This window comes from Ochotona curzoniae, unplaced genomic scaffold (assembly GCF_017591425.1).
Source record: "Ochotona curzoniae isolate NIBS_2020 unplaced genomic scaffold, NIBS_Ocur_1.0 contig_43, whole genome shotgun sequence".
Classification (NCBI taxonomy): domain Eukaryota; kingdom Metazoa; phylum Chordata; class Mammalia; order Lagomorpha; family Ochotonidae; genus Ochotona; species Ochotona curzoniae.
In genome coordinates, this window is record NW_024466218.1 from 9190001 (window position 1) to 9217651 (window position 27651).

The following is a 27651-nucleotide window of genomic DNA, read 5'->3' on the forward strand; positions in this document are numbered from 1 at the left end:
AGTTTTAAAGAGATTTTTTTTCAAAGTAACTAAACAAAAGAAAATCATAAAGGCAGGCTATTTCATCTTGATCTGCTGGCCCCAAAGCCACACCAGTCTGTCTGAACAGCAAGCAGGAAGTCTAAAAGTCAGGTCCAGCTCCTGGGCTCAGACAAAACTTACCAGAAGTGGGGAGCTAGGACAGGAACTGGTACCCAGGAGGTGCGTGTGTTGTAAGGAGCAATTTAACTCATTGTAACAAATGCCGGCCTCTCTACTACTCTTAATGCTGCAGTTGTGTGTTGCTGGTGTGATCACATCAGGGAGTGAAGTTACCAAAAAACCCCACAAACTCTATAAAGGTGAGCTTTGAGTAACCTCTCTTCAAGAAGCGAATACCGGATACTGTGACCTGAGTATTCCAGATTCTCAACTTTTGAGGTGCTAAGCATTCAAACAGGAAGCTTTTTATTCCTTTGCTGTCCTGCCCAGCTGACCATGTGGAGAGAACATGGCGACGGGGTGAGGCAGTGCATCTAGGAATCGGTTTAGTGCTGTGCAAATGTTGCCTGACCTATTGAACATGGGGCAGAGTAACTCACCAGAACCACTTCCTCTTACTGACTTCATTGTGGATATCGCCCCGTGTCCTGGGATTCACTGGCTGAGAAGCAGACACACACCCTGACAAGCATTCCCCTTCCAGGTCAATCTGCACAGGTCTCTAAGTGAGGTGTAATCACTGTAAATCTGTTTTTTTTTCTTTTTTTGGCAATTGATTTATATCGTAATTAAGTTTGAGAAGCAGCACGTACAAGGCCAAAGGTGGAAAAGTGACACACATTTTTCAAGGAAAGGTTTTTTTTTTCTTCTTCCCATAAGTCAGAGCATGAGGGAGTATTAGGGAAAAAGGAGGAGCGGGTCACGCTCGCCGACAGGAGACAATGTTCAGTCATCTGGGATTTCTTTTTGAATGTATGTATCCCTGCTGATCAGAAGCAGCACATGGCAAAGGGATCTTACAGCTTATAAAGCAGCATTTCAGCTTTCGTGTTTTTTTTCTTATCAAGTTATCTCCCAAGACATCTTGACTTTTAATAAAGTTTATTAACAAGGCAATGCAGCTATTAGTGCTTTGCAGTGCACTCTTGCCAAGTTCAGAGACATGACTTGCCCTGTGCATACTGCTCATGCCTTCTGAAGGTCTCCAAGAACTCAGATCGCACAGCCACACAGCTGAGTGGTTCTGTTCTGAAGAAAGGAAATTGTTAGTTTGTCTTTTTTTTTTTTTTAAGTGTAATGGTACTAGATTTCTGGTGGGGAGTATTCATAAGAAACATCAGATTGTCAGATTTTAACTGGTGCTTCAAGTATCCTCAGACTTCCCAAAAAGTTACATCTAACTCGGAGACCAAAGCACCTGCGTGCCTTTCTGCTGGGGCTGGAGGAGATGCATACCTTTAAGAAAAGGTGGGGGCAATGTTATTAACATGAAGGTGGGTTATAATCGCATCTGTGACTTGACAAATTTTACAGTAATAGTTTTTAAAAAAGGACAACACATGGCTCAGCCAATACTAGACCCATGAAAATACTTCAGTGCAGTGTTCTGGCAGGCTAGCAGAGTTCCTTGGGAATGGTGATCTTTGTGCTAGATTCTCGGAAGGAAAATTCTGTAGGTAATCATAGATTTTATATTTTTTCTGGCTTCATTTACAATTCAAAATGAGTGGTAAACTTTCTTCAGACTGTTGTTATAATAAACAATGTTGAATATTGCTTTTTCTATTCCCATATTTATTGCAAATCTAATTAGCAAGAGGTCAGTCCCTCTTGAGTATACTTTTTTAGAGAAATTAGCCTGCATGCTTGTGTGAGGAAAATAAAATTTCCAAAGGTAAAATTAAATATAATAGCTTAAAAACATAATAATAAGCTTAATATAAAGCATAATGTCCTATTAATCTGAGATAATCTAAAACTTTTAAAAGAATTTCAATGTTTTATAAATTTAATACTTTCAAAATTTGTTGACCTGCTCTTTCATTGGATAGCATCTATTTAGATCCACCGGATATATTCTGTGTTAAGACTGTGCTGGATGTGGGGAATGACAAGTTAAAATAAGTTTTATATTTAGATTTCAATTTGGGGGCATTATGTTACTTTTCCCTTTCATTCTGTCACTCTACAAATGCTTGCATATGCCCATGGCACAGCAGAGGATACTGTGACCAAAAGTGGAGAAGCAATGCACGTTTTTAGGAAGTGATCCACTTTCCTCCAAATAAGAACAGAACAACGAGGCATAGCTTCAAGGAATGTAGAAAAAGCAAGTGGATCATGATTATAGCTTGTACTGTGGCACAGTGGAAGGTTTGGAGTGGGGAACTATTCATCAGAAGGCCATTCAAAGATAAAGCAGGAGACAGAGAAACATGGAGAATGACTGAGAATTCAGGGGAGGGAAGGTGAAAGACCAGACAGCTGAAAGTAGATGTGTGTCACTGAGTGCGCCGTGAGCGTAGCGCTCCTGAGCCTAGGTTTCACTGAAGGGCAAACAAGAATTAAAAGCCGAAGACTGAAGATGGTCCCATCGGGTTTGACTTAGTGCTGGAACGTGAGCTCACCTTTGCTAGGTCATGTGCTTTGTCTTGAGTTGCTTTTACTTTTTGTTTGTTCTTGAGGTTTACTTTTATTGCAGTCAGATTTGCAGAGAGGAGAGATAGAGAAAGATCTTCCATCTGCCGGATCACTCCCCAAGTGGCTAAAATGGCCAGAGCTGAGCTGATCTATTGCTAAGAGACTAGAGCTGCTTCTGGGTTTCCCAAGGCTTTAGGCTGTCTTCACCTGATTTCCCAGGCCACAAGCAGAGAGCAGGATGGGAAGTGGAACAGCCTGGACATGAACTGGGCCCATGTGGGATCCTGGCGAATGCAAGGTGAGGATTTTAACCACTAGGCTACTGCACTGAGTCTCATCTTGAGTTTCAAATGACCTCACCCAATGAAGGGGCAAAGTCCTTGATTTAAAAGAAATGTTTTGGATGAGGACCCGGCGCAGTAGCCTAGCAGGTAGTCCTCACCTTGCATGAGTCAGGATTCCATATGGGCATCGGTTCAAATCTGGGCATCCCCACTTCTTATCCAGCTCCCTGCTTGTGACCTGGGAAAACCGTTGAGGATAGTTCAGACCCTTGGGACCCTACAGCTGCACGAGACTCAGGAGAGCTCCTGGCTTTGGATTGACTCAACTCCAGCCATTGGGTCACTTGGGGAGTGAATCAATGGACGGAACACTTTCCTCTCTCTCTCCTCCTCTTTAAATATGAGTTTGCAATAAAAATAACTAAAATCTTAAAAACTTGGATAAAATTTCACATGTGGAAATAAAGTCAGTCAGTTACAGGTACAAATGAGTGCTAGAGTTTAAGGACAGGCTATCATTATCCCTCATAGTAAGAAGCATTTTGCAAATGTTCTAGAATGTAGCTAGTAGAGGTTTGTTTTTCAGAGACCATATAAAATACGCAATTTACTTCAGTTACTCATTTCTTTAAGATGATGGTATGTAATTATGCAATGATTAGTTGACACTCTTTAAGCTTAGGGCACTCAACTGCACTTTTTCCCCCTTCCATCATCACTCCTCTCCCACATTCAAAATACTCCTTTCTTCCTCCTCCTCCTTTGATATACATTATATTCACGACATTGAAGCTATCTTATTTTTTTTTGTAGTATTTTTACATTGCTAAGCTCGCAAGGACACAAAGCAGTAAGTTCACGATGTAAGTGGTCTAGCCACTAGCGTGAAAACATATAGGAAGGCATGGTCTGTTGAGTGTGGACATCTGCAGCCACACTTCATGTGGCAGGTGGTGGACAGTTCTTGGACAGCTCTTCCAGAAGAGCAGGGGTTATCTAAATTGCAGGATTTTTCATTTTAAGTTACTCAGAATTCTAAAGGGTTCCATTCAGCTTGATGGCAGCACATGAGGAAAGTGTAACTCGAAACATTTGGAAAGCACGTGGAAATCAGTATGAGGGTTATGGCACACCAAGGTTATCTTTTACATGAGGTGGGACTCATTATTGAGTCAATTCTAAAGGATCAGCATGACAATGGTGCAGGTTTGACTGCCATGTGGCTATAACGTTGAGACCTAATTTCAGGAAGCAGCAATAAGACAAACGGGTCTTACTCTGAGTTTCTGTGTGTTTTCCCCAATGGGTTTTTATAACTCTTGTTTGGAACCACCTTTGTAACCAACTTTATACGTAGATTGGAAAGTACCATGCTCCCAAACTGAACCAAACTAGTCATTCACTTCAGTCACTGTAGCTCTAAGTTTGTCTTGCTTTTTCCAAAAATTGAACCCACACACATGAAAGTAACTTGGTGTTACTGTACATGCCTGACAGTGTCTGCTGTGGGTTCTAAATGCAGTTCTGAAATCAGTGGTGGTGTGAGCATAAATAGACACTAGACTGGGAAATGATTTACTTCTCTAAGTATAGGATGCTTTACAGCCGCTCTCCGTAACTACCTTGTGTGAAACTTTCTGATGTATGAGTACCATTGGTGAATCTAAACACACTCCCAAAGTTTTAAACTACATTGCCATTTATTGTTTTTTAAAGCTTTATTTTTATTGGAAAATCAGATATATCAAGAGCAGGAGAGATAGAAGATCTTCTGTCTGTAGATTCACTCCCTGAGTGACCGCAATGGCCAGAGCTGAGCTGATCTGAAGTCAGGAGCCAGGAGCCTCTTCCAGGTGTCCCACGTGGGTGCAGGGTCCTAAGGTTTTGGACCATCCTTGACAACTTTCCCAGGCCACAAGCAGGGAGCTGAATGGGAAGCAGGGCCTCCAGGACACAAACTGGTACCCATATGGGATCTTAGCACATGCAAGGCAAGGACTTCAGCCACTAGGCTACCACGCCTGGCCCTACTTTGCAATTTTTTTCTGATTGATTTTAGATTGCTAACTACAGTCAGACTAAAAAGTGTTATAGAAATCAATTTAGCATTCTCTTGTTTTATAGAGGAGGTTTACATTTTCCCACAAACTACTTTGATTTTCAATAATTTTAGAACTGTGATGTTCAGTTCTATAGGAGCTTTCGCTTTCATGAAAGCACAATTGGCGACCATATGGCCGAATGGACTGAAACACTATAAAGGCCTAACCAAATAAGTTACTTACCAGGAAGTTACCAGAATCTAATAATGGTGCATTCTGGAATTCTTAAAATTTCGGTTTCTATGTAGCAGAGCATGTGTGTTTGATATTTACACAATTTTACATCCTGTTTACACAGAACCAACTATACTGTGTCCTGTTCTATATTCGTAAATTGACATCATACAGTTTTGAATGCTGCAAGCAAAAATAAGCCAAGATTTCAGATACTGAGGTGAGCTAAATTTTAACTGTGCTTTAGTCTCTTTTTCACTATTTTGCAGACTAAAACTGATGTATATCCTTCTGATTTTTCAAATATTTATTTGAAAGGCAGAGTGAAAGGTGTGTGTGTGTGTGTGTGTGTGTGTGTGTGTGTGTGTGTTTCAAAGGGAGAGAGGGAGAGTATTCCATCTGCTAGTTCATTATTGCCAATACCTGCAACAGCCAGGATTGGGTCAGGCTGAGGCTAGGAGCCGGGAACTTCACCCAGGTCTCCACCATGTAGACTGCAGCCATCCCAGCACGCAGCCGCCTTTGCTGCCTCCCGCGTGCATCATCAGGAGTCTGGATCAGAAGGTGGAGTGGGGCTGGTTCCCAGGCATTCCAATTTGGAATCCAGGCATCCTGAGCTGCAGCTTAGCCGATCACCATGCCCATTCCTGATTCTAAAAGCTTCATGAAAAACATTTTACATATAAAGATAGCTTAATTCTGCAACACTGACAAGCTGCCCTCTTTATATCACAATGATGACTGCAGGGAGCATCAGCAAAGAACAGGTTTGTGTACTGCCTTGCTGTTTGCCAGACTGGAATTCCTAGGTAATTTTCCAGGGATGCCCTGTGCTCTCAGTCCAATTTTCTCAAATGAAGCTGGAGAAATATTATCTGAAAAATATGAAAAATGTTTAGGAGCTAAATTCCCAATGTTCTTAATGGGCAATGTCTTATTACCAGAAGTATAAGGTTTTAAATCTGTTCTTCCCCCAGAAAAGTTTCTACATACCTATTCCTAAATTATGCAAGGAAAACATTCTTTTTGAAAGTAGAACTGCATCTTTGCACTCGGAACTTGTGCCCACTATTTTTCTGTGTGGGTGCTTGGGTATATATTTGAATTATTATTAATAAATGTGATGGGGAATGTAATTTTAGACCTAGGTGGGTTTTGTGTTTGTTAATGTTAGTATCTCTTTTACATTTTTCTGTCATGTCTTCATGAAAGGAGGAAATGGCTGAAACATCAGTGGGGTGACAGAGGGAAAAACCATTCTCTGAGGACATCCTGGGCGAGACCTACAGAAGACCTATACAGAGCTGCCTACACCTGTTACCAATGCCAACAACAAGGTAGGATTTCTGGGTTTGGGAAAAAGCTGCAGGGGCAATGGACAATAGAATGTGGTAGTCACGTGTTTAACTTCTTAAACTATGGAAATACTTCTCCAGTAGTTGTATTTTTTTTCATTTCCATCAGCAATGAAGGAATGTTCCATGTTCTCACCATCTTTGCCCACACTTAGAGATCATTTTTAAAATTGTAGCCAATCCAACTGATGTACACTGGGATCTCACTGTGGTTCTGACTTGCCTTTCTTTAATGACACACTGTTGAGTGTGTTTTCATATACTTATCTGTGTATTTTCTTTATTGAATTAGCCATTCAAATTGCCTAACCTCCTCACAGCTCTTCTACTTTGGGTGTATTTAAGGAAAACTTGACTAAACTTATTGCTAAAGCTGCATATTCCGAGTATAAGTTGTTTCACAGTATTTGTTTTTACAAATATTTTCTTCCAGTACATAACTTCTATTTTCACATCCCTGGCAGTGTCTGTCGATGAGTAAAAGTTTCACATTTTAATGGAGTCAAATTTTAACATTTCTTGTGCTTTGGGGTTTGTGGCTAAGAAATTTTATTATGCCAAAGTAAGAATCTGAGTTCAGTTATTTACTAATATGGGCAACTTTAACATTATCGTTTATTGAAAACATCTTCTTTGGCCTGTGTTCACAAGTTTTCAATGCATGGAAGCCTAGTGGCCAGTGCTGTGGCATAGTGTAATAAGCTGCTGTCTGCAGTACTAGAATCCCATGTGGGTGCTGGTTTTGAGTCCTCACTGTCTCACTGCTGATCTAGCTCTCTTAGTGCTTCCAGAAAAGGAAGCAGCAGAGGCTGCCCATACACGTGGGACCCTGCACCCACATGGCAGGCCTAGAAGCAGCTCCTGGCTTTGGCCTGCTGCAGCCTTGGCTCTTGTAGCCATCTGGGGAGTAAACTAGCAGATGGAAGACTGGACTCTTGGTCTCTGTTTCTCCATGGCTCCTCTCTCTCTCTTCCTCTCAAAGAAATCTATTGCAAAAATGTAAGTATATTCCTGTATTCTCTATCTGGTTCCACTAAATGATTGGCATGCATTGTTTTGGTTAGTGTTAGAAAACTACTGAGAAAATAATAAAAATAAATCTTTAAAAAAAAAAGAAAACTATTGAAATCAAATATTAAATCCACCTTCTTTTTCTCCCTAATTTTTACAGCAGCATATTTGCATTTGAGATCTTTGTTACTGTTAGCACAGAGTTACTGTTACTTATCCACATCTTATAAAATTTGTACTATATCACTTTACAAATAGTCACCTGTCACTTAAATATATTTTTAAAATAAGGAAGCTATTATAACTGTATAGTTAACCATTTCTTTTTTTTTCTTTTTTTAAAGATTTATTTTATTTTTTATTGGAAAGGCAGATACACAGAAAGGAGAGACAGAGAGGAAGATCTTCCGTCCGATGAGTCACTCCCCAAGTGAGCACAACGGCCGATGCTATGCCGATCCGAAGCCAGGAGCCACTTCTGGGTCTCCCACATGGGTGCAGGGTCCCAAAGCCCTGGGCCGTCCTGGACTGCCGCCCCAGGCCACAGGCAGGGAGCTGGAAGGGAAGCAGGGCTGGCGGGATTAGAACCGGCGCCCATATGGGATCCCGGGCGTGCAAGGCAAAGACCTTAACCACTGTGCCACCTAGCCAGGCCCTAGTTAATCATTTCTCGAAGTGCCATAGTTCAGTTTTAAGTATTTTAAGATGTGAAATGACAAAGAAAGGGATGAAGGAAAAGATAGAAGAGAGAGAGCAAGCGAGCAAAACACAAGCAGGTTTTGATTTGCTGGTTCACCTCCCAGGGGGCTCTAACAGTCTGGGCTGGGCCAGGCTAAAGCCAGTGGCTCCATCAGGGTCTTCCGTGTGCGTGGAGGAGCACTTGGACCATCTTGCATTGCCTTTCAGGTGCATATGCATGGAGCTGGAACAGAAATGGAGCAGCCAGTGCTTGTATATGACCTGGCAATGCAGGAAGCAGCATAAACTGCTGTCCCACAGCTCTAGGCCTCTGCCCTTTCCATTACTCTGTATTTCCATCTAATTAGATTTTTTCAGCCTAAAAACATTTCTTTAGTAAACAATTGCCTTTCTGTTTGAAATAATTTATTTATTTTGAGATTATTTGCCACTTCACTTCTCTATTATATGGCCATAACAGCCAGGGAGAGGCCAGGTCAAAGTCAGAACCCCACTGCCAGGTCTTTCACATTGGTGGAGTCCAAGTACGTGGGTCATCTGCTGCTTTCCCAGGTGCCTAAAGAGGGAATTAAGTCAGAAATGGAGCAGCCAGGACTCAAGCTGGTGTGCTGATATGGGATACTGACATTCAAGGCAGGAGTGTAGGTTGCTGTGCTACAATACTAGTCTATGTTTTGTAACTTATTGTTTATGAAATATTGCATATATTCTTTGCCCCATCACTTTAAGCATGTTGCTAGTCTGTATTCTCATTTGCATTGTTGCTATGTCATCCTCGGCTTTATTCCTCTGTACAACATGTATCTTTTTATTTGTTTTACAGATATTTCTCTTCATAATTGCTTGTGGTGCATCTGATTATTCAAGTTAGTGTAGTGTCCTATGTTCCTTGGGTTTGTTCTTAGTTTTACTTTGGAAGTTTATAAATGGGAAACAATAAAGCTATGTTTTCATTATTTGCTTCCTCACTTGCTTTTCCTTTAAGATGTCCCCTGAAGACATTAAAGTGTCAACCAATGTTCTTTTAAAATCAATTTTTTCTTACATTTTATTGCTCTATTTCCATATTCACTAACCTTTTAAAATGTAAAACAAAATATATTAATCTTATGAACCTAAGCCATTAGGGTTTTCAATCTCTAGCAGTTCAATTTGGGTCTTTATATATGCAATGTCTTGCTTTACAAGCATATAGAAATTGATAATAGCTGTTCAATGTATTTAACTTGTAGCTTGTCTCCTGTCAGTTTCAACTAAATGATTACTTTTTTTTTTTTTTTACATTTTCCTGTTTTTCTGAATATTATGTGCATTTTACCTTCTTTGTCGGTTATTTTCACGTTCTTACAAATAATTTTGTGATTTGTTCTGGATGCACTTTGCTTACTTATAGTTTGATTGTGATTCCTGATGGCTTGTTTATGAGTGGGGGGAGAAAAAGCAAAAGAGAGGGAATGAGAGAGGCAGAGGTTATATCCACTGGCTTACTTTGCAGAGTCTCACAAGTGTCTGGGAACAGGCTGAACCAGAACCACTGAGTACTCAATTCAGGTCTCTCACCTAAGTGAAAGGAACTCGGTGACTCTGGCATCACTGCTGCTCCCCAGCATCTGGATCGACAGGATGCTGGAGCGTGGAGCTGGTACTCCAGGAGATGCAGGCTTCTTTCCTGCTAGGCCTGAGCATGGCTTTGAGATGTGATAGGTCAGACCTAGCTCTGAGTGCCCCTAAGTGTAATTAATCCCTTATATGAGGGCATGCTCTCCCAAGCACTTGATAGAACTCCACAGATTCTGAAGTGTTTCATTCTTCCTGGCAGCAATAGGTCTTGTGCAACAATCGGAGGGCATTACCGCACCTAGAGTGAGTGATTTGGCCTTGGTCTGTGGTAATCTTCAAAGATATTGTTGGACTATTCAGGGAAGTTTCTTCTGCAGAGTCCTCTGGTCAAGTCTCCTTTCTGATTCTCTGTTCTGAAATTCTAGATGCCTTGTTCTCCTGGAACCCCCGGCACCATTTTCCCAATTCACAAAGCACACTGGACTTGGACACTATTCTTCCTGTCTGTTGTTGGTCAACTTGCTGAAGGCAGCAAACTGGGTCCGCCGTACACCTCCCCTTGTCTGTCTGCTGTGGAATCCCTGTTGTTCAGTAATTGACATCCAATGGCTTCCAAAATGTTTCAGGTGTTTTCTTTGGTGTTTGATTGAAGGTGAATGGGTTAATGGCACCGTCTTGCTTCCAACCTGGCCTGGAAGTGCAAATCTCCTATTTTCAGCAGTTAAAGTTACCTTTAGAAACTAGGTCACATAAATGTGGAATCTCACTCTAGGACCCTTTTTGCAACATAGCTGGTGGAGCTTAGGAAAGAAGCTAATTTAACAAGTAAATTTAAACCTTAGAAAAACTCCTCATTAGTAATTCCAGGAAACTATGGGAGGCATACTGCTTCAGAGCAGGGACATTAAAGAATAAAAATTCGAATTCTTGTGTATAATTGTAAGTCAATATAGTTTGAGACTTCTGTGGGATATACTGTTTCCTGTTCAGTCACTGAATGCTTTCCCATAATTTCAGTTACCAGAAATAAGCCCAGGAGTCCTACAGTGCTTCTTCTAGCCCAGAAACACAGGATCTACCACCTACTACATATCTAAATAATGAAACAGGCATCTCAATGTTCTCCCATTTCAAACTCAGAATCAACTGCACTCCCAGCTTTTGGCTTCTTTTTCTTCTGATTTACATATGGTAATGTTCTTATGCTTTCCTGAATTTATGATTTTATTTAAGTAGCATAATTTTCTACCTTTACAAAATGACTTCTGCTTCCATGAGTTCATAGAAACCTTAGCACATGTTATTTCAATTATCTTACGGGTATTTCCAGGCCTTTCCAGGCCTTTAATCAAATTTCTATGAATTCCTAGTATATTTTTTATTCTCTATAACTGTAATCTAGCTCCATGCTTTAATGAATTGGTTCTTTGTGTATCATTTCACCACTCTGAATACACTATCCATGTGTTTCATCAAGTCCTGCCCCCCCCCCCCAATTGCCTCCTCAATTTTCACAATAAATAGCACACTGGAGACTTTGTGTGTCCAACAGAAATGAAAGGCCAGAGTGTGGTCCTACATTTCATCTTTACAATTCAAATGGCATGTTAGATGCCTCTGTTTTCACAAACGACCCTTAGCTATTTCTCCCACCTTGGTCTCCAGCTTTCTACTTGTCCTCTGCTGCCGCATTCTACATTTGGGCAATCTTTTACGACCCACCTCTTCAGAAAAGCATGAGTTGATTGCAAGATATTTCTTAATTTTTTTAATATTTATTTTTATTGGAAGTCAGATATACATAGAAGAGGAGAGATGATATACAGAGAGGAAGAAAGAGGAAGCTCTTCCATCCGTTGATTCACTCCCCAATATGCTGCAGCAGCTGGAGCCAAAGTTGATCCAAAGCAGGGGCCAGGAGCTTCCTCTGGGCCTCTCATGCAGGTACAGGGTCCTAAGGCTTTGCGCCGTCCTCGACTGCCTTCCCAGGCCACAAGAATGGAGCTGGATGAGAAGTGGGGCTACCGGGACATGAACGAGTGTCCATTTGGGATCCTGGCGTGTGCATGGTGAGGACTTAAACTGCTAAGCTACTGCACTGGGCCCACAGGATGCTTCTTTACACACAAGCTACCTGTTCCTCTAATTGAAACAGTCTTGACTTGGAGATATTTGGGTTATACTTAATAATTTCTCCTAGTTCTCTAATTTGGAAAAAATGGGGGAAAACTGTTTGAAATCATTGCAAATTTTAAAGCCACCATTTGTCTTAGGGTGACAATATAAGCATTCTTTGTCCTACAGAAGAACTGGAGGAAAATCAAATGAGCTGGAATATCTGCAATGTGCAGCTGAGTGTAATCTACTTAAGGCTTAGAACACTAAAATCAAGGTAAATGTAATTTTCTATGAAAGAAAAATCAGTGGATATAAAATCAGCAATCTGAAAAAAGGGAAATCTAAACTTAATTGATTCACAAATAGGTGAAAATTTAATTAAAATATAAAATTGTTAGACATGATGCATGAGAGTAGAATTTCTTGGTTTTTAGCAATATGGGACCTAAAAGCACTGTAATAATTTGGAAATCAGACAAAACAGGAAAAACTTCTTAGGTAATACTTCATGAGTTTCATATAAATTAGAAAGCTAACAGTATAAGGTATTTTCAGCAACTCAGTTGTTTCAGAAATAAGTATATAATATTTGATGTTAGCAGATATGTAAGAACTGCTATCAAAAGTAAAGCCAAAGAAATTCTTGAGGCACATACTGTCTGCATAACTTTGGTTTATTGGTGGTCAAGTTTTAAGACAACGCATCCTATACTGTCAAATCTTGTGCATGGAGTATGTCCTAGTGTAGATTGAGCTTATGAAAGAATTTCATTTGATTTTCAAACCCTATTGTTTGTATAATGCCAATCAGCCACTGTGAATAAATTGTTATATACTTTTCAGATTATAATAAAACTTTAAAAATATATATTTTTAAAAATTTTAAACAAAGCTCTTATAGTGCCCTTGCAACAAGCGAAAATTATCTGGATATATGAGAATAATGTGTTTGAGAAATAAAAATGTTTTGCAGTAAAGCAAATTTCTGGAAATACCACTTACTGTATATATTGGCTAGAGTACAGTGGAGCCTCCATTTTGTAACCTGTCAAACTACTGTACCCGAAAGTACCTCATAATAAAATGACATTCTGTACTTCGATTGGGAGGTGACTAGCTCATTGAGATCATAGACGTAATGCCTTCTTGCCACGCTGTGGAGCTTATGGTGAGATGGTAGTGTGACTGGACTCCAAATCTACTAATTTTGGGGGGGGGTGAGCGTCTAGACTAGTGATTAGGATATAGGTTAAGCTGTTCCTATCAGATATAAGAGTGTCTGGGTTTCATGCTGAACTCCTAACTCCAACCTCCTGGGAGGTACCAGGTAATGGCACAAGTGACTGCCTTGCTGTGCCCCTACTTGGGAAAGTGAGACTGGATTCAGTTTCTAGTTTGGTTTGGCCCAGCCTCTGCTCTTCAGGCATGTGGAGGAATTTCTGATTATACTTCTCAGTTTTTTTTTAAAAAAATGCTCTGTTAATGGCCTTAAGTAATTTTTTTTTATCCTCCGGAATCTGGTGTCCGCTTTTCTCCTGCAATAACAAGCTTCTCTCCAGAACTAAGAATCTACAAAGACACTTGCCTTTTGTGACCTAACTTTGTCCATTACTGCCATCTAAGTTCAGCCTCATCGATGGCTTCACAGGACAAAAACCTTGTGCTGTAGCCCCACTCTGTCATCACTCTGCCAGTTAGTGTTGCAGTTGTCAGAGGACAGCTTCCTGTAAGGATCCACTCTCTTCTTAAGCTATGTATAAACGAAGTGAAACGCTTGGTTTGAAGAAGACTAGTAATTCTTGGCAGTATTCTGGCTATCCACACTTACAACACTTAGGTCATTTTGAGTTGATCTTCACCTGAATTTTACCTACTGAATCAGGGTAATCAGACATTTGAAATGTCCATTTCTGCTCTCTTCATTCCAATTGCTACTTTGGGTCTTGTAATGGTGAATCCACATTTTTGACAATAAGTTCTTGGTTTCATTGCCAAAGTACTTTTGCTGAATGTCTACACTGAATGAGTTGGCTTTTTAAGACAGCATTTTTATGCTGTAATTCTCAAAATGATTATTTGCGTCCTACAGTATATACTTCCCTGGTTATCTTTTATTGTTTTTCCACAATAACCATGATCTCTCTCCCTATTTCTCTTCCCCCCTGCCTCTTTCATCCCATGCATAAACTTTGAGAGTAGCATATTCCACCTGGCAGTTTGGACTTGGAGTCAGAACACATGGACTCTACCCAAGTTACAGGGAAACATTCATTTATGCTCTTTGACAGTTAGCTCATCTGTAAAACGGGTTTACCAGAATCTTTCTAGGATTATCAGTAATAACTGGACTAAAATGAATACAGACTGACCGGGCTATGGAAATAGGAAACAAATGTCATGAAGACAGAACTCAGTCTACTCCTGCATGCTCTGTTTGATGCAGTAGTGCTTCCTTTATATTCTCCACCTGCTGCCTGCCCGCCCCACCCCCCCAAGACTGCAGAGTACAAAGTATGTGATATCAGTAACTTCTTGTTTATAAAGTATGAACATTTTTTTCCTACCTAAACTTTCATAAAGCACAGAAAAGAAAGGGAGGGCACAAGAAAGTTTTTCTGAAGGAAGTTTCTTCTTTAGAAGTATCTATCCTGAAAGACTGTAAATAAGGAAGGAAAGCAAAAGAGAAGTGACAGGAAAAACGAGCTTTTTTAATAGCCAAGATACCATTTGCTAATCCAGTCTCAGCTCTGGATTTTGACTTTTGAATGAATCAGCTGGCTGAGAACTTTTTGATCCAGAACAGGGCAAGATGCCAACTGGCAGCTGTAGAGACTGAATCTCCCTAGCTGTATAAAAAAAAAGCTTTCAATAAGAAACATGCATTCATTACAGGAGGAGGAAGCAGGGATGTGACGATGCAGTTTTGCAGTATTTGTTGGAAATGACATGTGTAAAGGCCTATGAACTCAAAGGGTTAACAGATAAAGGAGCTTTGATTTCCTTCTTCGTTCTTCACCCAGCAGATGTTTTTATTTCTTCGCATCCCAAATGGTGCAGTGTTAACACAGCAGCTGGATGTGTGATCCACTCTGGAGAACGGCATTCTCTTGTGAAAACAGCATGGTAACATCTTTAGTCTTTGGCTCTGGGTCAGAGGTATGAGAGAGGGATTGGAGTGCGTGGTTGGTCCTGTAGATCTGTAGGTTCTGCATTCATGAATTCAGCAGACTTGAAAATATTGAGTATGGACATTCTGAGCATGGAGAGTATGTTCGTATCATTCCTCATATTTAGCAATGTACTTTCATGATTTCTATAACATTTACATTGTATTTAATTAGAGATTTAAGGTCAACAGGAGGATTTACATAGCCTATTCACAAATATTGCACCATTTTATATAATGGACTCAAGCATCTACAATTTTTCTTTTTGTGTGTGACTCCATGGGTTGTGCAGTGTCCTGGAGCTAATTCTTGGAGCTATCCCAGAATAACTGCAGTAAAACAGTTTGAAGCAGGAAGCCTAAGTTGTGTCACTCATTTTAACCTAGTCAGTAATGCCTCAAGTTTTAATAACATTGGTATATGATAATCTCAAGTGCCTTGTAGATATTATATGAAATGTGTCCAACCAAGTAAATCAGGATGTGGGAAAATGCTGTGCATTCCATAATTTGATCCTAAGTAGTCAGCTTTTCATTGTGGTAGGTCATTTGATTCCCTGCAGGTGGCTATGTGTGCCTCTTAAGGGAGAGCCCTGAGTCACATGTTGCAAAAAGAAATGTGATTATCTTTATGGGTAGCATGGTATAATTTTGAAGAAGTCTTTAGGTCTAATATAAAGATCCTTGAAATAAATCATCCAACTAAGCTTCTGTGGCCCCAAACTCCTAATTTAAAAATGTTGATAAATGAAGTACCTCTTTAGTTAATAAATGAAGTATCTCTTTAGTTATCCTTTGTCAGCAACATTCATTTTAATGGAAAGTGAGTTTACAGGGTTACATGATTGAACTACTGAGCCAAGTCAGTGTTGGCAAATGATGGGCTAAATTATTGATGTTACACACTAATGAATTCTGATGAGAAATAAAACACAGACATTACGTTTCAAGTGGTTCATAATTATTTTTGTACTTTAAAAGCAATTTTATTTTTCCAAATCATACTGGTTGTGTAAAACAAAAACATAGTTAGTGATTATACTAAAATTACTGAGTTTGTGGCCACAAAAACTGCTCTTGCAAGTTTTCATTTCTGTGACAATGTTATTCACACTACTAGGTTTCTGATTTCCTTATGTATTTCAGCAAAAAGGTAATGAAATTAAATGTCTAAATTTTAAAACTGCTGTCTTTAAATATGATCTGTTTTTGCAATCATGGTTATCATTCCAGTAGATGTATTTATAATCTGATTTATCAACTTATTTGCTGGAGCTGTGTTGCAATAGAATTAAGTCAGGCACCGTGGAGGGACTTGCACAAAGCAGCTTTGTTTTGGTAAAGAAGTTATCTGCAAAGGTGAGGGAAAAAATGTGTACTGTAAAATGGTGATTGCTTGACAAAGGCCTGGCCTCCGTAGGTTCACATTCAGTTAAGGTTCAAAGAAATCTACACATTCTGTTAAGTCATGTGTCTTTTGGGATTTCCTTTAGCTGGTCTAACCGAAGATCTTAACTGTGTGAGATATGACTTTCCTTTTTTGCCTAGTGCTGATTGATAACGAGATGACTGAAAGAACGATTTAATATGAAGAGGTCACAGGCTGAATTCTAATTAAGAGGTATTATGGGTAAAAATCAACTGACATGTCAGAGATTCATCACCTGTTGGCTGTCAGTTTCTGGACTTGTATTCCAGTTTTTTATAACTCAGTCACCAAACCCACACGTGGGCAAAAGTTTCTCCTCTCCCATCAGTAAGGCTTGCTCTAATTGGTAAATCAGATATTGAAAGGTGAATTTCATTCTTATTTTGACATAAGTTCATCTTAACGAGATAGGAGAATGAGTTGGGAGAATTGTTATTATTAGCTGAAGAATATGCAGGAGAAATTAATGAGACAAGTTCTCAAGTCAAGGTGTGGCCATGTTGTTGATGTTCCCTTAATGTACCACATATTACCACAAGACTTAAACTCGGAACTTCTCCCGTGAGTTGGACTGAAGCATGCAGTGCACCTTGTTTCATTTCTTACTTGATTTTTAAATGAAGTACCCCCACATCACTGGAGACCCAGTTATCTTTACGCTTCCCACATGGTTTGCAACCTGTTTTTCATCTTCCTCGTTTTTCCTTTCTGTATGTCCTGAGATAGACTGTGACACCATTTTTGACTGTCAGGCTACTTGAAATTTAAGAAGAAAATTAAAAAGTTAGGAAACATATTGCTATTATTTTCCTCACATTATAAATGTGTGGTTCGTTGTTTCCCCATCTTGATACTTTTAGATGAAAAATCATGTGTCTGAGTTAATCTCACATCAAAGCAACATCATTATATAATGATGATGCTAAGTTGTATGAAAAATACCTATTGGATATGCTCCATTAGTCACTAATTTTCAAACTTAAAGTTCTGTCTTTGAAAAACTCCTCTCCCCGATGCCATTGACATGGCACCACTTGAAAAATGTGGTGCCTACAAACAGTGGATTTCTTCTTAAGAAAACTAAAATGCAGACCTGTCTGTTGCTTTAGACATAGAAAGCCATACTTGGAACCTAACATGTAGTATTCTGATCAAATATTTAGAAATAACACTTTTTGATTTTAAGCTTATTACAAGATGAAAGGAATACTTCAACTTAAATTTATTAAATATACTTAGTATAGTTCTGAAACTACATGTTAATGATGTGCATGTGAAATCAGTGTGTTTGCATCTCAAGCATCAGCATTTGAATTAAGAATCGTGTTCAAATGGAAGGAAAACAAAAGATCCAATGCTTCTGTTATTCATAGCATAATCAAATGGATGTTGTCAAATTGTCTGATATTGAGATGAAAGAATAAGAAAATGGCAATAGTGATGAATAAAACCACAGAATTAAATACAAGGTTGGGAACATATTGAGAGGAAGTAACTTTGAGGTGTGAAAATAGAACATAGGAAGCCAAAAGGAATTAACTCAAAGTTGGTAACAAAATAAGCATAAAAAGAATGAAGTGGACTTGGTTACATTAACAGTGGAAAGGAACTTCATGTATTCAATTTCTCTTCTCCGCTTATTTCTATGTCCTCTCCAAGACTCAGCTGCTCCCTCTAGAGTCAGGTGCTAATTCAGAAAGAAACACGTCCTGAGTTGAGTCCATTGGAGATCTGGTCCAGGTTGTTCTCTGACCTCACTGTGCACTGGAATTTTATTTCTCAATACCGTGCTGAGATTTTTTTCAGATCTGTCTTATTCATTTCTAGCCGTTCCATTGTGGACAGAAAAATTCTTTGAATCACGTCAAACTTATTGAGAAAGCTTGAAGCATGTATAATCATGCCAATTGAGAATTTTAGCATAACTGTTGATACAATTAAATTTGTGCCTGACAATTGGTTACCCTTCTCCAACTTGCGCTCGTCCCATGTAGTTTTATCTCTTGATGTCCTTTTTCTTAAGTTAACCAAATGCATTTTGGTATTACATGTTAATTCATCTATCCAATTTTTCGCTGTCTCTCAGCTCAGTTTTAGAAATTACAGTATGAACACTTCGTGTCAATATCATTAACTATGTATAAAATATTTTTCTTTACACTTTTTATTGCAGTTACTTACATGCTTTACATTATGCATTTAGAATTTTTAGATTTAAATGCAGTTGTTTTTCCAATGAGTTACAACAATAGAGTCTGATACTTGTCAATGTTTTTTCTACTCCTTCATGTAGAGCTAATATTTTCTCTAATAATTGAAATTCTTAGCATTTGCTGTAATGTAAGCCTACTAGAAAAGAGTTCTCCCTTTCTTTTATATTTTTCCTTTCTGTTGGGAAAGGGTTTTGTTGGCTAGAAATACCAGGTTGGCTGCTTTTGTTTGCTTTCAGAAGGGAAGAGTTTGTCTTCCTACCTTGTGGCTTCTGATAAGCTGTTGGAGATTGCTTTTTAACATCGTTTCCCCCTGTTGCTTTTTGATTACTTCTAGACCCTGGGTTTTCAACAACTGCCTAGCATCTTATGAGGTATGGTTTAATCTTAATATATTTTAGGAGGAGGTGCTTTGAGTAAATTAGATCAATAATGCAGATGTTACTAAAATTACCATAGTATTTTAATATTTTTAGAATGTAAGAATATTATCCACTGGTAATAAGGTTGATTTATAGTAATAGTATGGAAAAAATACCTAGAAAGTCCATGCTAATGTTTTAGCACTTGGATGAATAACTGGTAAAAATTTATTTACTGGGTATTTAGTATAACCCTAGAATATCAGACCCAAGTTCGTCACTCTGAGATTGGTGTTTGCCCGGGTGCCTGACTTTGACTCTTGGCTCCACTCTTTTTTTTTTTTAAAGATTTATTTTTTTATTGTTTTTATTGGAAAGGCAGATATACAGAGAGGAGAGACAGAGAGGAAGATCTTCCGTCCGATGAGTCACTCCCCAAGTGAGCACAACGGCCGATGCTATGCCTATCCAAAGCCAGGAGCCTCTTCCGGGTCTCCCACTCAGGTGCAGGGTCCCAAAGCTTTGGGCTGTCCTCGACTGCTTTCCCAGGCCACAAGTGGGGAGCTGGATGGGAAGAGGGGCTGCCGGGATTAGAATTGGCGCCCATATGGGATCCTGGGCGTGCAAGGCGAGGACCTTAACCACTTGCGCCACCGCGCAGGGCCCTGGCTCCACTCTTGATTGCAGCTTTGTGTTAATGCATGCCCTAGGAGGCAGCAGAGATGGCTCAAGTGGCTGAGTCTCTGCCATCTACATAGCTGAGCAAGACTGAGTCCCTGACTTCCATCCTAAGCCTTTAGTGAGCCAGTGGATGGAAACACTGACAAAGAAATCAGGTCAAACAATAATTTCACCTAATTTGGGGCATCTAGTTGTCCTTTATTTCTTGTTTCTCATTCTCCTGCCCTGATATAATTACATAGAGTATTACCATCACATCGTGGTGGAGAGCAGGAAGCCAAAAACCAAGGTGCCTCTCTGCGGCCAGCTTGCTAGGTGTCCCTGGGCAGAGCACGTAAACTTTTTCTGCTCCAGCTTCCTCTTCTGTCAAGTCAGTCTGCTATGATGCTACCTCATGGGTTTTTTTTTTTTCAAAATTATGATTAAAATTGATCGAGTAGAGGATGGGGTCTGGAATTTTGATGCAGTATGTTAGGCTGCCACCTGTGATGCTGTTAACCCAAATGGGTGCTGGTTCAAGTCCTGGCCGTTCCTGCTAATGTCCTTGAGAAAGCAGTGAAGCATGGCCCAAGCTTGGGCCTCTACCACCCATCAGGCACTAATCCTGCTGGAGTCTTTGGACCCTGTATGACACCAAGGCTTGTCCTTGATGACTATATAAAGGACAATCTGTGTGATTGCTAGGAGTATGAGGAGATCTGGACCAGCAGACCACAAACCCATTTCCTTCCCAAAGGTAACTACTCTTATCAATGATGTGTATCCTTCTAGGATACTAGAAAGAAGTATGGATAATTGCGGAGGAAATATATATATATGCAATTGGAATTGTATTTTATGCCTTGATTTTGATGTAATGAAAGGCAACTGCTGCAGATTGTATCCTGTAATATTTTCTACCTCTTACTGTTTTTCTGAAGTGATTTCCTGGGTATACAAAGTCCCTCCCTAAGTGCTTTTAACTTCTGCTTAGTCTGATATCTTCTAGTTACTTTTATTCACAGATCTCTAGCAATATGCTGGAATTACATTGAATTTTTCACCATCACAAAATAAATTTCTGGGATTGCTGAACAACCTTACTATTCAGTGTCTCTAGAAATGATTGCAAGTGTTTCTGTAAACTGTGAAATGTGTTCTGTTGAAGAGTAAGTCAGTGTTAAATTTTAGTAGATGTGACAATGTCCTTGATAGGACTTGAAAATGAATATTTCTTTGTGCTTGATACTACTAATGTCCTAAAAATGTTTTTTGATGAACAATACTTATGTTAAGTTTTTCCATGGCTCCTTGAATTTGAGCATTTTTTCCTATGGCATTTACTAATGTTACCTTGCCTGCTTTTCTGTTGAGCTGTATTATTTTCTTCCTGGTTCAAAGAAATGATTTTTATACGTAAACAACTATACATTGTTCCAAACAATATATTTTACCTCCACTTACTTTATACTGAACTTAGCCAAAAGGCCAAGAAGCGATGTCCACTTCCTTAGATTTTTTCTTAATTTCATTTTATTTATTTTTTTATTAAATTGCATTATGTGACAGTTTTTAAGCCACTCAAGAAATGGGCACGGGAAATGGGCAAACATTTCACAAAAGAACAAGCCCAAATGGCAAACAAACATATGAAAAAATGCTCCAGTCCCCTGGCAATAAAGGAAATCCAAATTAAGACATCAATGAGGTACCACCTAACGCCAGTAAGACTGTCCCACATAAAAAACACCAGCAACACTTGTTGGCGAGGATGTGGGGAAAAGGGAACCCGACTCCACTGCTGGTGGGGCTGCAGGTTGGTACAGCCTCTATAGATTTTTTTCTTGAAAAATTTATGTATTTATACTTTTCTCCTATTACTTGCTCTCTATACAATATTTTAAAATGTAGAATGTTATTGCTCTGCAATTTATGTGCATCATCTATTTGAATAGTTGTTTGGGTAGATTAAGGTGGGAAGTGTTCCAATCTGAAATCACACTCTTGTTGAATTTGATAATGTAAGTATTACATATGTATGTTTGGTCAGTAAAATGTTAGTAGAATAAGTTACATTCCTTTGTATATTTTTGTCAAAGGTTGTTCTCTGGTTACAAGGCACAGAGGGCCATTGGTCTGAAGAACTGGTAATATGTACCATGTCATTGGGAAAATTTATCAAAAATCTCCTGCCTCGGATCTTCTTGTACATTCTTGGACAGTAATTGGCTGTTGGTGATTAAGTTTATCTCCAGTCAGTGACAGATTCCTGGATCCTACAGGAAAAATTTTTAAAAATGTAATAGCTCAATCATTTAAACAGAAGGAAGTTCTGTCCTTCACAATGAAATGGATACAACTGGAGATCATTATGCTAAGTAAGCTATAGAAGATCCCAAAAGACAAACATGATTTCTGGTTGGTAGTAGCTAATATAAAGAATAAAAATGTATGAAGAGAAAAATTGACACCTTAATCTAATCATTTATATTTCTTGAATTCTTTATTTAGGGGAAGGTTAACCTTGTGATTACCATTACAAAAATTAAAAGAAAGGGAAGGAAGCCAGGAGGTGCTTAGAATTTTATCTATCAAATACATGAAATTTCTTTTTATATAAAGTGCTATGGTGGGTTTTAATTTTGCAAATGCATTTAAAAATTACTGTCCTGAATTCTGGAATATCTTGCTTAAATTCAGCCACATCTGACTTAAAGTCTATGAATTCTTTTCACTTTCTTGAAACTGGCATCTTCCCAATAATCCTCTTGTATAATAATGTTACTAGAATGGTAAATATATACTCTTATTTAGAGTGTGTGTCTTCAGTATTATTCAGTAGCAGCATTCATAAGAACTGTATACTATAGACAGCTGCTTATAAATTGCTGTTACATGAACTCTAATGCTTCCTCACTGTATCATTAGATTTTCTAAAAGGAAACACCATATTTTCAAAGCATAATGATGATGATTTCACTCTTTTAATGCATACTGTCTACATCTCATTTATCAAGTTATCTATTATACTTTAGGAAGGCAACTTTCTTTTATTTTGTAACTACTTATAGCTAGTATATTGTTCTTGTTAGCAAACGTTTCCCAGCGTATATCAGTTAAAAGCATATAGCCTTTGTCTTTTAATGCATGTTTATATTTATTCACATTAATGTGCTTTCTGAAGTTGAACATCCTTACCACTGAACCAAAAAGCACAGGCTTTGAAACATTATGCCCTTAATTTATTAACAAAGTTAAAGATATGCTATTATTTTCCATTGCAACTTAGCTCTACTTGTTTGTCAGTAGATATTACCATGTTTCTTTAGAATTCTGAAGATAATGGAGCTACATTTAAGTTCATGGTAAGTCTCAATACATTGGATCTCTTCTGAACATTAAATATGCAGATTTGAATGCTCTAATAAAAAAATGTTGTTGTCCTTGAAATCATTTTTATATTTAAAATTTCCTATTTTTCACTCTTTACAATCTCTTTGCCTAAATTTCTTGCAAATAACATGAATTTGTTTTTATAAGCAACCTGTAAATTGGTAAATTTAAAATGTAATTGAAACCATTTATTTATTATGCTCAAGAATTTGTTTTGCCATATTTTATGTGGCTTAATTATCTTCCTGTATTTTTGCATTTTGAATTATATTTATGGTTACCTGTTTCTTCTTTAGTAGCTTGGAAGTGACAAATCATTTTTAGATTTCCTGTAAGACTTAAACTGTTGGCAACCATGTTTAAATATATTTTCTATTTAGATTTTAGCACTAAGGTTTGGTAAGTTAATGTTATTTCTCAAGCATATCTAACTGCATATATGTTAAAAGTTAAAAATGCATGTTTTCCATAATTTCTTGTCTTTACAAAGGACCATGTAAGTTAAGAAATTTTTATTACATTGCTAAGTGATTTAGATTTTGTCCCATTTTTCTGGCATTTAAAAAACATATTCTTAGTCTAGAAAAAAGAATTGGGCTGCCCCTATAAGCATCAGTGTGTAAGTTTTCTATTGGCTAAACAAATTTCAAGTGTAGCTGGTGCTGGGAGATAGAGCGACATCTAATGCCTACTTTCTGAATTGAAGGCTCACGTACTAGTGGATGAGCAAAGTCAACACAGGCACAGGTGTGTATACAAAGTGGTTATGGGAACGTTCTAGGACAAACGAGGTTCTGAAATGTTGCCGAGAACTATGGGCCATTTGCTTTACCCCCTACTAGTGTTAGCTTTTGCCCCTACACACGACTGATATTTCATATTTGCTTGGGCACCAACAGGCATGGTTGGAGAACCATGCTCGTTATAAAGTTTACCCATGTTTTGAAACAGTTCACCTTGCAACTTCTCTCATTTGGTCCCAGTGTCTGCAAGGTATAGCCCAACAAATGGTGTGAGGTACATGAACCTCCCCGGCAGTCTTTCAGATGTCTGTCCTCCCATAGTTTTCCTTTTGCATTCAAACAGTGTGAGTGAGTTTTCCTCTCTGGCAGATCCAATGGTTTTTATGCTGCTGTGCTCCAGAGTGATGGGGTCCTCAGCTGTGTTTCCCAAATGCGTATAAAACACTGCTGCCTATAATTATAATCACATACAATCTTACCATCATCACACCCTTATTTTAATGATTTAATAACGCTCAGTTTTTTTTTAAAAAGATATTCATAACTAGATTAAATACACATGATAAACATAATAGCACTTCATATGGACTCAGACATGAAGTCGGGGCCTCATTAATTATGCTAGAAGCTTGTAAGACTCAATCTCGATTGTAGAGTTGGGATATGACTTCAGTTCCAAGTTTATAATAGTTCACTTTCGCTCATGTTAAAACTGAGGTCAATTAAAACCTTTAAACAAAAATCTTACCTATAAACAACTTAAAGTCTAATGTATCCCTGTTTGGGTACGATTCATCTTATTAGTTTCTGCTTGATTGTTCAATTCAAAACCTTATCCAATCTACCTGGTTTTCTGCCGGTGAAAGATCTGTTAATCATGGCTTTCTGTGGTCATGCAAAGAATTTATCTCTGTAGGTGAAGTGAAGTGATTCATTGCTTTAGTTAGTTTTAACTGTTTTGATTCAGCATCAATTATATAGCTTACCTCTTCAAAAGGTTCATCAAATAATATTCTCATTAGATTTTTCAGCATTGTTTCATTCTAAGTGCAGACTTTTCAGCATGATTCCTTAAAGGAATTATGGCAAGTCGTCCAAGTTGGGGTCAATATCATTTGATCTGGTGCATAACATCTACCCATGCTGAATCAGTTTTGTACATGACACCTGCATAGTGACTGCCAACATATCAAGTGACTATACACCATGGTTTCCTAAGCAGTAGAGACTTAGTGTGCTGCCAGATCTTCTGAACAGTCATGCTGCTTTACACAGCTGCCCCTCCCTGCCAATTCTCCCCTCACCCACCCAAACAAGGGAGAAGTGAACAGAGATCATTTCAAGCTCAGAGGAATTTAGTCTTGTAGGAAGAAGTGTAAAACAGAAGAGCTAGCTGATAGAAGTGAACTGTATGGGGCACCGTGGTCTTAGGTGGATAATTCATCTGGCCACAGAAGGTGAACAGAGGAGCTTGGGAAAGATTTTGTACAGGGTGTGACTGAATTGTTTAAGGTGTTCAACAAGTAGGCAAGGAAAAGTCATTTCGAAAGAAGGGAAGCAGGTAAGCCCAGTATGGAGAAGAGCTCAACAACAGGTTTCATGATTCGTAACTTTTAGAGTGACTGCAACAGGAAGGAACAACTTGGAGAGACAGTAAGGTCAGACAGAAGTCAAGGTGTTTCATATAGAGTTTAGATTCACTTGTATTTTGATGGTTTGATAACAAGACCTTGAAAATTTTCACATTTTGATAAAATCTAAAGTTGAAAATTTTTAAATCAAAGGCATCTCCAGGAGTTAAGTCAGTAATTAAGCTCCTCAAGTTTCCCAAATATAACCTAAACTTACGATGGTGTCTATAATGCTGTGTAACTTAGTATCCCTCCTATATATGATCCTTTCCTTGATTTTTACTATGTATGACAGCTATAATCATATCAAGCTTATGTGCTGTGGGCTTAAAATATTAGAGTAAAAATTATAGCAGGTCATGCATTAAGAATTCATTTGACTAACACATGAATATTTACATTTGGATAGAAATGAAAGTTTTCTAAGGCACTAACTAGAATACGAAGATATTTTGACTATTCCAATGAATTACTGGTTATGGACATTTCACAATTTTTAATGTGCTGTTTAGTTTATATGTCAGAAGAATCTTAATTTAAAAGATAACAAAGTAATTCTAGTCTGCATTCAAATTTGTGAATTTCTATTAAACCCCCAAGTTAATGCCTTTTCAAAATTTTCCTATTAGGATGTTTTTATAATTCATTACCAATAAAACATAACACAGCTATACTCACTAATGTCATCATATCAAAAATATATATTTTGGCTATGAAATTGCCTTGTAAATTTTTTTTCTACTTGAAAAATGCAGGCCAGCTTAAATATTTTCAACAAGATCTGGTTTGGGGTTTATTTGCTATTTATGCTACAAGTTACTGGAAACTGTAACTTCAGCAAACACGTGCTAATATTTCTTTTTTTTAATAGAACAAAGTAGTTTATTTTTCTTTGGGAGATAATGTCTTCATATTCCAACTATTATAAAATGAAATAAACTGATAAGTCTTCATATAGTTATGACATTAGTGGTTCAGTAATCCTTAAATGCTTATAATTTCTTCTATAAAAATATTTATCCTATAGGTAAAAATCTCATAAGATCACAACTATAGCCTAATCCCCTTTGCTTACTTTCAAATAATGTCTCCAAATCTGATTGTGCAAGGCTGATCCTGTTGCAATGAGAAGGTATCAGACTATTTAAGAGTATTACTTAAGATTTTGCACAAAGGTGGCACAGGTAAGTCTTGTCAATACCTTTGAATAGCTTGAATGGCCCCAAACAAGCCTACAGATTGGAGATGTATAATTTCCAATTGTGTATATGTTTTAAATATATTTCCAAATATATACATATAGGTATTTATATTTGGCATGATATATATATATATATATATATACACACACATATATATATACCAAAGACATTTTAAAAATTCATTGAGATTTCTGAGAAATCAGTTGAATCTCCTTTTTCCTCCAAAGTCTGCATGGTGTGCGTGCTAACTTATTGAATTCATCCTTCATGCAATTCTACTTTATTAAAGAGGTTAAAAATTTATAAAACGCTGATGGGATATGGTTTTAATGCTTCATCACACTACCCATCATTTGCTTTTCAATCTAGATCCGAATGATCTTTCCTACTTCCCTGCAGTCACCTACCTGCACAGCTAATATTTTCTGAATAGTCTCCTGAGAGTCAGTCTGGAAGCTGGCCAGCCGCCTCTGGCTGTAGAGGACCACCAGTCTCATGTGCTCCTGCCACAGCCCCTGCATCCTCTTCTGCAGCATACAGAGCTAGAGGGAGGGGGAGACACAAGTCAGAGTGGGAGAGGAAATTAATGGCAGTGTTCAAGAAGAATGATGGAGGGAAATAGAGAAGGCAGTCAATAGCCCATTCTGCACTGTACGGACCTGACAGGAATTTCACAGTCTCTTGATTTTTCAGCCCACTCATGTGCATTCATCAGAAACCAGTCACATCTGGCCGCCAGGATGGGGGGTTAATTTTCTCTAAATGCCTCAGCAGTTTTGTTCTAGCTGAGGCAAACTCTGTGACTGCAAAGCTGATGAGTAAAATATTTCTACTTCACCCAGTTTAACTCAAAACCGATAGCCTCAGGACATATTGAACCTCTCCAAAAAAAAAAATGATCTTTTGAAGCTGTTTTGAATGGCACATCAG

General features: G+C 38.3%; 1 protein-coding gene across 1 annotated transcript in view; it reads right to left on the minus strand.

Moving 5' to 3' along the window:
* CCDC178 (coiled-coil domain containing 178) overlaps positions 1 to 27651 on the minus strand; it is a 301909-nt gene that overhangs the window by 3393 nt on the left and 270865 nt on the right. Inside the window, exon 18 of the mRNA XM_040984659.1 lies at positions 27129 to 27263. Within this exon, the coding sequence (XP_040840593.1) occupies positions 27129 to 27263 (135 nt within the window). The remainder of the gene's footprint in view (positions 1 to 27128; positions 27264 to 27651) is intronic.